General features: G+C 39.9%; 1 protein-coding gene across 9 annotated transcripts in view; it reads left to right on the plus strand.

The window, feature by feature from the left end:
- Window positions 1–14,826, plus strand: part of RBMS3 (RNA binding motif single stranded interacting protein 3) — an 803,408-nt gene that overhangs the window by 233,628 nt on the left and 554,954 nt on the right. For all 9 annotated transcript variants that reach the window (XM_019984813.2, XM_019984808.2, XM_019984812.2 and 6 more), the window contains exon 3: window positions 11,355–11,413. In XM_019984813.2, the coding sequence (XP_019840372.2) occupies window positions 11,355–11,413 (59 nt within the window). The remainder of the gene's footprint in view (window positions 1–11,354; window positions 11,414–14,826) is intronic.

The following is a 14,826-nucleotide window of genomic DNA, read 5'->3' on the forward strand; positions in this document are numbered from 1 at the left end:
TAGTATTTTATCTCTTCTAGCTACAGGAAATGAAAATATAGAAAGGAGAATTGGGGACCCTGCTGAGATGTCTATTTCCAGGCATTGTTCAGTAACTTGGTCACATTTTTTCCTCTAATATCAGATTTTGCTTTCCACTTGCGGGTGGCAGTGGGAAAAAAAGAAAAAAAATTTTCTGAACATAAATCAGTAACAGAATGTAAGTTTAAGAGTAATTTTATCTGAGAAATAATTTTTTTCAGGGTGTATAAAGATGGATTATAGGCAGTAGTTTTTACATTACTTTGATAAGACATCAGTAAGAGTAATTTAATATAATTCTTCACAAGCATATGACACGGATGACTTTTGTCTTTGTGGTGGTTTTAAGTCTCTTCCCCCAAATAGTCTAAACTTGATTTACCTACATCAGGAGTTGACTTTGCAGGGCACAGAGGGCACAAGACCAGTCATGCAGAATGTACCTGTTTGTCACTGTGAGAGTTCAGACATGAACTAGAACCAATGGCCCATTAAATACCCACTTAGTTGTTTAAAGCATATTCTAGCTTTGAGAAATAATTGTTGATACAGAATCTTGTAGCTGAGCCAAGGACTGGAATTCCTGTAACTCTAGTCAGAGTAGAAGCTAAATTAAGCAGTTGTGTTCAAGGATTTTGTGATTCTGCTCCACTGGAAAGTCTCATCTAGAGAGTAATTAGGAACAGGGGAAGCCAAGACATAGCATACTTTGCTTTTTGGTGTGTGTGTGTTTGTGTGTGTGTGTGTGTGATTATGTTTTCCATGTATGGTAGTATTGTAATACTTTCTGAATTATAAATTATATTTTTAAGAAACCTAGAGGGGTGGGAGGGGTGAGAGAAAGGAGGTGCTATATGTATAATTATGGCTGATTTGTGTTGTTGTATGGCAGAAACCATTATAACATTGTAAAGAAACTTTCCTCCAAATAAAAAATAAATTAAAAAAAATGTTGCTTGATAAAAGAGTCACAAATGTTTTCTCTGAGAAAGCATTTTGTATTGGGACTGTGAAAAACTGGAAGTGATTCTTCCCATATACTGTTGATACATTTAATAAAAGAGAAGTCTTCTGTGTAAAAGTGTTATAGGTATATAATATAGGATGCAAGGTATATCGTAGGTTAAAAGTCTCATTGTCAGAGAGAATTCACTGAGATACAGTAACTTTCAATTTCCTCTTTAAAAGACAGAGCTAAGTTTTAATTTAGAGGGTACTTACATGAAAAATTCAGGAGTAGTTTAGAAACCAATTAAAAAGGATTTTTGTCTTAAGGGTTTGTGTGCCTGATGTGAGATGGTTATAAATGCTCTAAATTCTTTTTCTTCCTCTGGATTTTACTTCTCTTATATTGTATTGATGGGTGCTTTGTATGGGGGGGAAATTTCTGCAGATGTTCCCTTTCTTCTCCGTTTTTGTTTTATTCTCTAAGATATGTACAGTTTTGCAAATGTTCACTTGCCTGAATAGTCAAAATCTAGCAAACCTCACTGTAGTTGATGTGTATGGGGATAGGTACTTTTAACTATTGTCTACTGAACACACTGTTCAAAGATTATATTATTGTCCTGGCTATTTTCCTAAAGGAAAAGCTCTTGGGGTGAAATAAAGCTGTTAATCTAGGTTGTGTTTGTGTGCTCCAAGTTTGGGGAAGGTGGAAGGATTAAGAATTTAGGGGGGAAGGGGGAGCTGTATACATACCAGGTTTTAAAGCCACTTCACAGAGCATTTGAAAACCTGAATATCAATAGGTATTTTGTAAAGGAATATTGGGCTTCCCTGGTAGCTCAGATGGTAAAGAATCTGTCTGCAATGCAGGACCTGCGATCGATCCCTGGGTAGGGAAGATCCCCTGGAGGAGGGCATGGCAACCCACTCCAGTATTCTTGCCTAAGAATTCCATGGACAGAGGAGCCTGGGAGGCTACAGTCCACAGGGCCACAAAGAGTCAGACACAACTGAGCAACTAACACTTTCACTTTCTTTCAAAGGAACATTGGCGTAAGAATATTGGTTGATGTACAGGAAAATTTGGCCTTGGAGTACAGAATGTAGCAGGGCAAAGGCTAATAGAGTTTTGCCAAGAGAACACACTGGTCATAGCGAACACTCTCTTCCAACAACAAAAGAGAAGACTCTACACATGGACATCACCAGATGGTCAACACCAAAATCAGATTGATTATATTCTTTGCAGCTAAAGATGGAGAAGCTCTATACAGTCAGCAAAAACAAGACTGGGAGCTGACTGTGGCTCAGATCATGAATTCCTTATTGCCAAATTCAGCCTTGAATTTAACAAAGCGGGGAAAACCACTAGACTGTTCAGGTATGACCTAAATCAAATCCATTATAATTATACACTGGAAGTGAGGGACTAGATCTGAGAGACAGACTGCCTGATGAACTATGGATGGAGGCTCATGACATTGTACAGGAGACAGGAATTAAGATCATCCCCAAGAAAAAGAAAGGTAAAAAGGCTGTCTGAGGAGGCCTTACAAATAACTGTGAAAAGAAGAGAAGCGAAAAACAAGGAGAAAAGGAAAGATATAACCATTTGAATGCAGAGTTCCAAAAAAATAGCAAGGAGAGATAAGTAAGCCTTCCTCAGTGATCAATGCAAAAAAATAGAGGAAAACTGTAGAATGGGAAAGACTAGAGATCTCTTCAAGAAAATTAGAGATACCAAGGGAACATTTCATGTAAAAACGGGCTCAATAAAGGACAGAAATGGTATGGACATAACAGAAGCAGAAGATATTAAGAAGAGGTGGCAGGAATACACAGTAGAACTATACACAAAAGACCTTCACGACCCAGGTAATCATGATGATGTGTTCATTCACCTAGAGCCAGACATCATGGAATGTGAAGTCAAGTGGGCCTTAACTTGTTCACTACGAACAAAGCTAGTGGAGCTGATGGAATTCCAGTTGAGCTCTTTCAAATCCTAAAAGATGATACTGTGAAAGTGCTGCACTCAATATGCCAGCAAATTTGGAAAACTCAGCAGTGGCCACAAGACTGGAAAAGGTCAGTTTTCTTCCAATCCCAAAGAAAAGCAATGCCAAAGAATGCTCAAACTACCACATACTTGTACTCATCTCACATGCTAGTAAAGTAATGCTCAAAATTCTCCAAGCCAGGCTTTAGCATTATGTGAACCATGAACTTCCAGATGTTCAAGCTGGTTTTAGAAAAGGCAGAGGAACCAGAGATCAAATTGCCAACGCCCACTGGATCATCGAAAAAGCAAGAGAGTTCCATGAAAACATCTGTTTTTGTTTTATTGACTATGCCAAAGCCTTTGAGTGTATGGATCACAATAAACTGTGGAAAATTCTGAAAGAGATGGGAATACCAGACCACCTGACCTGCCTCTTGAGAAACCTATATGCAGGCCAGGAAGCAACAGTTAGAACTGGACATAGAACAACAGACTGGTCATTAGGAAAAGGAGTATGTCAAGGCTGTATATTGTCACCCTGCTTATTTAACTTATATGCAGAGTACATTATGAGAAATGCTGGGCTGGAAGAAGCACAAGCTGGAATCAAGATTGCTGAGAGAAATATCAATAACCTCAGATATGCAGATGACACCACCATTATGGCAGAAAGTGAAGAACTGAAGAGCCTTTTGATGAAAGTGAAAGAGGAGAGTGAAAAAGTTGGCTTAAAGCTCAACATTCAGAAAACTAAGATCATGGCATCCGGGCTCATCACTGCATCACAAATAGATAGGGAAACAGTGGCTGACTTTATTTTTGGGGCTTCCAAAATCACTGCAGTTGGTGACTGCAGCCATGAAGTTAAAAGATGCTTACTCCTTGGAAAAAAAAGTTATGACTAACCTAGACAGCATATTCAAAAGCAGAGACATTACTTTGTCAAAAATGTCTGTCTAGTCAAGGCTATGGTTTTTCCATTAGTCATGTATGGGTGTGAGAATTGGACTCTAAAGAAAGCTGAGCACTGAAGAATTGATGCTTTTCAACTGTGATGTTGGAGAAGACTCTTGAGAGTCCCTTGGACTGCAAGGAGATCCAACCAGTCCATCCTAAAGGAGATCCATCCTGAGTGTTCATTGGATGTTGAAGCTGAAACTCCAGTACTTTGGCCACCTCATGTGAAGAGTTGACTCATTGGAAAAGACTCTGATGCTGGGAGGGATTGGGGGCAGGAGGAGAAGGGGACGACAGAGGATGAGATGGCTGGATGGCATACCAGCTCGATGGAGATGAGTTTGAGTCAACTCTGAGTATTGGTGATGGACAGTGAGGGCTGGCATGCTGTGGTCCATGTGGTTGCAAAGAGTTGGACACAGCTGAGCGACTGAACTAACTGAACTGAGTTAAAGTTCAACAGGGCAATAAACTGTAATCTTAAGGTCATCTTCTCCACTGGACAGAATTTATTTACGTCCCTGCTCAATAAAAATCCACAAGTTAAAAAAATGGGGTAATAGACATTTGGTAGTGATAAACAACAACAGTAAATTGAACCTATGGGTAATTGTGTGATTAAATACATCAAGAACCTAGTTAATAAAACGCCAAAGATTAAAATAAGATCAACATTAATTATAAATGTAAATCATCCTTTCAGCAAGTAACTGCCTGAGAAGTTTTCTTTGTGGAAGGTGTCGACAGTCTAAATAGTAGTGTTTTGTTTTGTTTTGTTGTTGTTTTGGGATATTTTTGGCTGTGCTGGATCTTTGTTGTGGCATGTGGGCTCTCTACTGGTGTCATATAGGCTCTAGAGTGCGTGGGCGCAGTGGTTGTGGCCTGTGGGTTTAGTTGCCCCATGGCATGTGGTATCTTAGTTCCTTGATCAGGGACTGAATCCCTGCCCCCTGCATTGTAAGACAGAGTCTTTACTACTGGACTGTCAGGAAATTCCCAGTAGTAGTTTCAAGCTGTCACTTGGGATAGAACCTCAACTTCCTCCCACTACTTGTCTACTTCAGAGACTGCGAAGGACTAGAGATAGTTCTACATTGCAGATAAGAGCAAGAAAGTTATTGCAAGTAAAGCTTACATAAATGAGCACTTTTTCTATGCCAACCAGTGTTATCAACACTCTAGGTAAACCCCACTTACCCTCACAACAACCCTATGAAGTAGAGACTATTGCCATCATTTTATAGATTTATAAGTAGATATATACAATTTTAAGTAAATAAATCAATATTAAAAGATAAATTTATATCATGATGGCTTCCCAAGTGGTGCAGTGGTAAAGAATCTGCCTGCTAATGTAAGAGAACCCAGACGTGGATTTGATGCCTCACTCAGGAAGATCCCCTGACAGAGGGCATGGCCAACCACTCCAGTATTCTTGCCTGGGAAATCCCATGGACAGACAGGAGCCTTGCAGGCTACATTCCATGGGATCATAAAAAGTCAGACACTATTGAGAGCTTTTACACTCCACTTATATCATGATAGATGATGAAATGATGGAAAGAGCATATAAGACTTACTTAGCCAATCATATATACTCAGGCTGAACTGAGATTTGAGTTATGGAGGTTGGTCACCACAATATATTCTTTTAATGACTACTCTGCATTGCCCTGAAGGTCAAATATTCGGATTGCCAAAGACATGAAAGTTGATGGAACAAGAAAATTGATATATGTAACTTTTCTATTCTACAAGCTGCACACTACATTATTTAGTTCAGTTCAGTTGCTCAGTTGTGTCCAATCTCTGCAACTCCATAAACTGCAGTATGCCAGGCCTCCCTGTCTATCACCAACTCCCAGAGTTTACCCAAACTCATGCCCATTGAGTTGGTGATGCCTCCATCTCATCCTCTGTCATCCCCTTCTCCTCCTGTCGTCACTTTCCCAGCATCAAGGTCTTTTCCAATGAGTCTGATCTTCGCATCAGGTGGCCAAAGTACTGGAGTTTCAGCTTCAACATCAGTCCATCCAATGAACACTCAGGATGCATCTCCTTTAGGATGGACTGGTTGGATCTCCGTGCAGTCCAAGGGACTCTCAAGAGTCTTCTCCAAAACCACAGTTCAAAAGCATCAATTCTTCAGTGCTGAGCTTTCTTTAGAGTCCAACTCTCACATCCATACATGACTATTGGAAAAACCATAGCCTTGACTAGATGGACCTTTATTGACAAAGTAATGTCTCTGCTTTTGAATATGCTGTCTAGGTTGGTCATAACTTTTCTTCCAAGGAATAAGCATCTTTTAACTTCATGGCTGCAATCACCATCTGCAGTGATTTTGGAGCCCCTCAAAATAAAGTCAGCCATGGTTTCCACTGTTTCCCCATCTATTTCCCATGAAGTGATGGGACCAGATGCCATGATCTTCGTTTTCTGAATACTGAGCTTTAAGCCAGATTTTCCACTCTCCCCTTTCACTTTCATCAAGAGGCTCTTCAGTTCTTCTTCACTTTCTGCTATAATGTGGTGTCATCTGCATATCTGAGGCTATTGATATTTCTCCCGACAATCTTGATTCCAGCTTGTGCTTCATCCAGCCCAGTGTTTCTCATGATGTACTCTGCATATAAGTTAAATAAACAGGGTGACAATATACAGCCTTGACATACTCCTTTTCCTATTTGGAACCAGTCTGTTGTTTTATGTCCAGTTCTAACTGTTGCTTCCTGGCCTGCATATAGGTTTCTCAAGAGGCAGATCAGGTGGTCTGGTATTCCCATCTCTTTCAGAATTTTCCACAGTTTATTGTGATCCACACAGTGAAAGGCTTTGCCATAGTCAATAAAACAGAAATAGATGTTTTCCTGGAACTCTCTTGCTTTTTCAGTGATCCAGTGGATGTTGGCAATTTGATCTCTGATTCCTCTGCCTTTTCTAAAACCAGCTTGAACATCTGGAAGTTCATGGTTCACATAATGCTGAAGCCTGGCTTCAAGAATTTGGGGCATTACTTTACTAGCATGTGAGATGAGTGCAATTGTATGGTAGTTTGAGCATTCTTTGGCATTGCTTTTCTTTGGGATTGGAATGAAAACTGACCTTTTCCAGTCCTGTGGCCACTGCTAAGTTTTCCAAATTTGCTGGCATATTGAGTGCAGCACTTTCACAGTATCGTCTTTTAGGATTTGAAAGAGCTCAACTGGAATTCCATCAGCTCCACTAGCTTTGTTCGTAGTGAACAAGTTAAGGCCCACTTGACTTCACATTCCATGATGTCTGGCTCTAGGTGAGTGAACACACTATCATGATTACCTGGGTCGTGAAGGTCTTTTGTGTATAGTTCTACTGTGTATTCCTGCCACCTCTTCTTAATATCTTCTGCTTCTGTTAGGTCCATACCATTTCTGTCCTTTATTGAGCCCGTTTTTACATGAAATGTTCCCTTCGTATCTCTAATTTTCTTGAAGAGATCTCTAGTCTTTCCCATTCTATTGTTTACCTCTATTTGTTTGCATTGAACACTGATGAAGGCTTTCTTATCTCTCCTTGCTATTCTTTGGAACTCTGCATTCAAATGGTTATATCTTTCCTTTTCTCCTTGTTTTTCGCTTCTCCTCTTTTCACAGCTATTTTTAAGGCCTCCTCAGACAGCCATTTTGCTTCTTTGCATTTCTTTTTCTTGGGGATTGAAAAGTTGTTGCTTACCCATGAAAAGCCGCCAGGATTCTTGGCCTCCGGAGGAGAAGAATTTAATCCAGGGCCAGAGACAAGGCTTGATCGCTCAGAGCTTTTGTGTAATAAAGTTTTATTAAAGTATAAAGGAGATGGAGAAAGCTTCTGGCATATGGCTGAAAGAGTACCCCTAGTACTAGTCTTCATCTGGATGTTATATAGTCACTAGCAGTCTGTTAATGAAAGAAAGGAATGTCTTAAAACTTAGAATGGCACCAGGCCCCTCATCCATAGTTGGATTTTGGGATAATCTTGGCTCCAGAGGATTCATTCCAGGCCATTCTTGAATCTTGTAGAAGGGCAGATTAGCATACAAATAGTTTCATTTACATAGATTAGGGGAACAATATCTGAGTATAACATAATGTTTTGTCAAGTAGCTTCTTAGCCATTAGGCAGAACCGACCTGAAGACAGAGTCTGGGGTAAATGCATAGTACATTAACATAGCTTAAGACAAACATTTCCATAAGAAAAATGCATTGGTTAACTCCAGGTTTGAGAGTAGTTAACTTCAGGTGAAACTAGGTGTCATTATTGCAACACAGTATTTTAAGAGAAGCCTCCTTTTAAATTTGTGTAGAGAAGGAAAAAAATACCTCTAGTTTGTTTCCTCCTGCCTCTTAAGAGAGATAAAAATGTCTGACACTTGCAGCCTATTTCCTCTGTTTGGAGACCCCTGGCCTTCCTGCCTGTTACCCTCTCAGGATAGTCTTGATCCCTGTCTCCTGTACAATGTCACGAACCTCTGTCCATAGTTCATCAGGCACTCTGTCTATCAGATCTAGGCCCTTAAATCTATTTCTCACTTCCACTGTATAATCATAAGGGATTTGATTTAGGTCATACCTGAATGGTCTAGTGTTTTTCCCTACTTTCTTAAATTTAAGGCTGGATTTGGCAATAAGGAGTTCATGATCTGAGCCACAGTCAGCTCCTGGTCTTGTTTTTGCTGACTGTATAGAGCTTCTCCATCTTTGGCTGCAAAGAATATAATCAATCTGATTTTGGTGTTACCCATCTGGTGATGTCCATGTGTAGAGTCTTCTCCTGTGTTGTTGGAAGAGAGTGTTTGCTATGACCAGTGTGTTCTCTTGGCAAAACTCTATTACCTTTCCCTGCTTAATTCTATACTCGAAGGCTAAATTTGCCTGTTACTCCAGGTGTTTCTTGACTTCCTACTTTTGCATTCCAGTCCCCTATAATGAAAAGGACATCTTTTTTGGGTGTTAGTTCTAAAAGGTCTTGTAGGTCTTCATAGAACCATTCAACTTCAACTTCTTCAACGTTACTGGTCGGGGCATAGACTTGAATTACCATGATATTGAATGGTTTGCCTTGGAAATGAACAGAGATCATTCTGTTGTTTTTGAGATTTAATCACTGCACTAAATTCAAAAATGTCATATTCAAGTGCCTACTATTAACTTTCACAAACTATGAGATTTTGATCAAATTACTGATCTTTTAGAACATACTTTCTTCTTCTGCAAAATAGTCATAGATATTTTCAACCCTAGCTGTCTTTGATTTTGTCTTATATATGGTGATGCAGGAGAAGAATGGGTACTAAGTATACAAGTGGCTGAAGCTTCACGGTTATGTGGGTGAAATCTGCCCAGTTCAGCATTGGACAGCTCCAGCCCAGTTTTACCTAACTTAACAAGGGTGGATCTTGTAGACGAGAATCATTGCAACCCCCTTCCACTGATCTCAGTGCTGTTTCTGTTGTGACCTACCAATAGCTCAGCTCCTATTGGAATGATTTTCAAGGCTATAGGTGATATTATTATAATAACAGTGAAAGTGAGTGAAAGTGAAAGTTACTCAGTCGTGTCCAACTCTTTGTGACCCCCGTGGGCTATAAAGTCCATGGAATTCTCCAGGCCAGAATACTGGAGTGGGTAGCCATTCCCTTTTCCAGGGGATCTTCCCAACCCAGGATTGAACTCAGGTCTCCTGCATTGCAAGTGGATTCTATACCAGCTGAGCCACAAGGGAAGCATTCTCAGCACTATGCTATTTTCAACACTAGAATTTTAATAAATGACCACTGAAATGCTCCAAAGCATCAATGATATAGTAAAAGGTGGTTAAAATGCAAAAGAAATGTTTAATATTCATTAAACACAGAATCTTTAATATTTAGCCTATGTTCTTAATACGTGGAGTCTTTAATATTTAGCCAATGTTCTTACACTTCCTTGTTGTTGATGTTCAGTTACTAAGATGTGTCCAGCTCTTTGCAACGGTAGCACGCCAGGTTCCTCTGTCTTCCACTATCTCCCAGAGTTGCTCAAATTCACATCCATGGAGTCCATGATGCCCTCAATCATCTCATCCTCTGCTGCCAACTTCTCCTTTTTCCTTCAATCTTTCTCAGCATCAGAGTCTTTTCCAATGAGTTGACTCTTCACATCACGTGGCCAAAGTATTGGAATTTCAACTTCAGCAACAGTCCTTCCAATGAATGTACAGGGTTGATTTCTTTTAGGATTGACTGGTTTGATCTCCTTACAGTCCAAGAGACTCTCTCAAGGGTCACTTCCAGCACCACAGTTTGAAAGCATCAACTCTTTGGTGCTCAGCCTTCTTTATGATCCAACTTTCATAACTGTACATGACTACTAGAAAAACACAGCTTTCACTATGTGGGTGTTTGTTTGCAAAGTGATCTCTCTTAGGAACACAAAATTATAGGAAAACTTGCCAGAGATTTTCTGACCATACCTGAAATCTTGAACATAATAAACTTAGTCCTTAAATTTGCATTATAACTTATCCATGTCTTATGTTGATCCAGAAGCATCCTTCATGGAATCCTAAAGAAGGACCAGGTTGTAGGAATTATCTTCCTTGTCTCATCATTTATACTTCATAAATGGGCTTGATAAGATTTTCTCATTCCCCTTATCCCTCATCTTTAAAAAAACCTGACAGTAGATTTTCTGATAGAGTTATAAAATAATTAATACAGATATGATGTATCTAGATATATATGGTAGAAATTTGTTGTAGAGGAAGCATCATAGATAACCTATATAATTTGTTATTTACCACAGATCTTTATTAAGCTTCTATTACCATGCACTAGGCATGGGGAACACAAAACTCAGTCCTTACCCTGTATTAACTTACAGTAAAATTAATACCATTTTAGTAGCCAAAAAAAAGTCCTATTTGTCCTAGGACCTACTAGGAATGACAGCATTTCAATGTAACGTTCTTGCAAATCCTGCAAGGTGATTATTCCTGTTCTCATTTTTACAAACGAGAAAGTGGGCTTGGAGAAGTTATGCTGAACTGCTCAGAATCAGAGAGCTAGCTAAGCGCCAGAGTTGGACACAGGCGCTGATCAGTCTGGTTCCAAGTTATGTGCATTTTTCCATGAATCCACAGAGTATAATTTGCTTTGATCACAATCACACACAATCCCCTCTCAGCCAGCTATGACAGCCTGACAGGTTTATTTTCGAAGGTTCAACCCAGTGATTATGGAGGGAAGGAAGCCCATTCCCAAGCTGTAAAGAGGTGCTGGTAAAGAGAGGTTATCCAGCTGTGAAATGGGGATTCAGAGCTTGTTTGCTTGGTTTATTCCTGCTTAACTGTGTGTGCACCAATGTTCATCACAGTGTTTTAAGTATCTTCAATGAGTTACAATAACATGAATTTTTCTCTCTCTCTTTCAGGTATGGAAAAATCGTATCCACAAAGGCAATCCTTGACAAAAACACAAATCAATGCAAAGGTAAGTGTCAGGACATCTGTAAGTGAGCTCACACCTGTGTGTTCCACCGATGCCTCCTGCCAGGCAAGGCCTGGGCATCAGCTGCACGAGGATTCCTGTGTACAGTATATGGCATCCTGTTTATAATGATGCCTGGGCTTTGATCAGTTGCGTTTCTAGTAACATTGCTCATTAATTTTTTTTCATTTACAAACAAAATGAAAATCACAAATCAGAAAAAGTATGAAATTACTTCAGCATAAGACTAAATTACCTCCTAACAACTCTGGGTTGTCTGATTTGAATGATATCATCAGTGATGCAAATTGATTTCCTATATAAAAATGAGGAACTCTGGGGAAAACTTTCCATGCCAAACACAGTTTCATTTATCTGTTGTTTAAGGCTTTAGCTACATTGTTTGACTAGGAATGGATTTACTGGTGGGCCCATTGTGTCTAAGCCTCAGCTGTAAGCATCTCAAGGGATCTCAGAATTTGTATCATATCAAGGCTTTTTCCTTTTCCTGGAAATATTTCTGAAGTTATTTGACTATATCTGTGGCTCATGTATTTTTCATGTCTGGGAATCCATACTCTTTTAAGGGTGGCATTCATTTATTCATGAAATCTAAATGATCTGTCTTGCTTGACTCAGTTTTTACTGGAAAGTTGGAACGCTTCTTGTAACATGTGTTATTTGCTGTTTCTCTAATCCAGTCATTTTTATAACACCAACATCAAGAAATATGTTAGATATAAGGTCATTCTAAACATTGCCCCTGTTTCTCATACAAACGCAATGTATACAAATTTGAGGGACATTTAAATGCTGCAGGTATATATCCTGACTTAATTGGGGAATGGTCAGATTCAATTCAGCAATTAAAGAAAAAGTGGCATTCCTTTTCTCCTATAAACTCACAAATGTTCTAGGAATTTAGCTACTAGAAGACAAAAAGTGGTAAGACAACATTTCTATCATCTAATAGCTCAATTTCTAGTTGAAAATGAAACTACCAAGAAAACCAAGAAACTAATCTTAATATATGTGTTGGGATCCATACGCCTAATATATGTGAGAGTATAGCAGAGATGGCTACAATACAGGAATCCACAAAATATGGTGAGAGGAGAATATGAGGATTCCCTTTTGGACCATGAAGTTTGAAAAGGCAGAATGAATGGGCATGGAAAGGTTGATGCTCAGGAGGAAGAATTTCAGAATGTAATTGAGCAGACTCACATACCAGAAATAGAAAAATGCCCCAGTAAGGGTATCATTAGAAGGAAGGAAGGGGTCAGAATTTTGGAGGCATTTTTAGAGTTATCCTGAATGTTTTGAACTTAATTCTCTATGTAACTGTTGCTGTGGTTTGTTTTTTTTTTTTTTCTGAGCAGAAATGATATGATTTTATCTTGAGTTCTAGTTATTTTGCCAAAGCAAGTGAAACCGAGTTACAAAGGGGAGGAAACAGGAGGCAGAGAGAAAACAATGCAGATTTGAAATATATAGATGACCAGGAAAATGAGGAAGGTCCTCCAGGCACGGGTAGCAAATGGAAAGGGAGGTACCATGAGCTTCCAAGGTAGAATTAGATATTTTCTATGAAGGTGAAAGGACATGGGTAATTAAATTCACATATTGAACTGTTGTGATTGGGAGGAGGGCTGTGTCAATGACTGAGGCAGGAAGTCCAGAAGGAGTATGAGTGAGTCTTGGGGAGAAGTGCTGAGCTTATGTATCAGATGCCCTGATCTAGAGGTCTTGGGGCAGCATCCTTGAGGGAGAGGTCAAGCCAGAGCTACAAGGAAGCTCAGAGTTGCTATGGTTGCCATAACCAAGGGAGTGCATAATGACACCAAAGGATCCTTGGAGGGGAGGGGATGGAGTGGGGGGCATGAGGTAGGCAGCTAAAAACTGAACCTTGGATGATGTATACGTACAGAGTTGGGCCACGACTGTGAGTAACTCTTCACTCTCATCCAGTGGGAAGCATGTGTGTGTGAAAAGCATTAGACTGTTAATTATATTGCTTCCAGACATACCTGACTGATCCCAAAGTCTTTGGGGTAAAAATATTTATAGGAACAGGCTTCCCTGGTGGTTCAACAGTAAAGAAGCCATCTGCAGTGCAGGAGCCGAAAGAGACATGGGTTCAGTCCCTGGGTCAGGAAGATCCCCTGGAGGAGGGCATGGCAACCCACTCCAGTATTCCTACCTGGAGAATCCCATGGACAGAGGAGCTTGGCAGGCTACAGTCCATGGGGTCACAAAAGAGGCAGACACTACTGAAGCAACTTAGCACACACGCACTTGTCTGTAGGAACAATCAGAGACCATTGAGGCAGCCACTTCAGGCAGTCAGTTATATTGATTGAGCCCCACTCAGAAAGGCAGATGCTTCACAGACAAGTGAGTCCTGCAAACCACAGTGGATGCCATGACATGTCTGATCCAAGGAGTGGTCTATATGAGGGGACCCTCCAGTAGGCAAAGGTTTGCTCAAGAGTGCAGGCATCTCTTGTCTGTGTACAATACTGGGGACAACAAAAGCATTGGTTGCTAACCTGGAAAAACTGTATTCTTGTACTGTAATAACGAGGTTTGAAGAGGAAGAGGATGTAGCTGAAATGGATTGTCAAGAGTTTCCATATGTAGTCATCTCTTAATTGTGGAGTTCTTGATCTGGACAAATGCTATGGGTATCGTTCTCTGAATGCCTAAGACTCCTATCCACATTATCCTCTAACTGCTTATTTAATTGCCTTTGTCTCTCTCCAAAGAGACCTCTTTAGTCAGTGAAGACAGGACCTGTATAATCTAGAAAATGTTATCTTCAGAGCAGGAAATTGCAGGGGAATGTGTCATTGTCTATTGGAAATACTTGAAAAAAATATTAGAACATGTCTCTGGTTTAAGTCAACTTTCTCTGTGTGTTTTTTAATGTACATATCAGTATAATTTTTCAAATGCTTGTTTTAACACATAAATATATAAATATTGAGTTTACTATTCCATGATATTTTTATTCATAAGTCTATGGATGTAAAAAGTAGTTTTGGAGAGTACTTGTCTCAAACATAAGAAGCACTGATAAATTTGGAAGGAGAAAATGAGCGGAGGAAAAGAGAGGAGAAAGGGAGGAACCACCTGGGGACATCACTGGAGGAGGGTACATAAGGATGGTTTTATGAGAGGTAGATCTTTTGTCTTGAGGCTCATGCGAAAAAGTTGGGGGCATCATGTAGTTGAAGACTCCAGGGGCCTTTTCTGGCCCCAGTGTTTTGAGCCTGTGGGTGGTGATGATAGCCAAAACTCAACTTTCACCAAGGACGTGGTGGGGGCAAGGGGTAGCCTAAAACTAAATCTTAGTGACAGAGAGGTACCACTGCCACTTCCGTGTTTGGGGAAAAATACCACTTTAATGATAT

Source organism: Bos indicus, chromosome 22, assembly GCF_029378745.1.
Source record: "Bos indicus isolate NIAB-ARS_2022 breed Sahiwal x Tharparkar chromosome 22, NIAB-ARS_B.indTharparkar_mat_pri_1.0, whole genome shotgun sequence".
Taxonomy (NCBI): Eukaryota; Metazoa; Chordata; class Mammalia; order Artiodactyla; family Bovidae; genus Bos; species Bos indicus.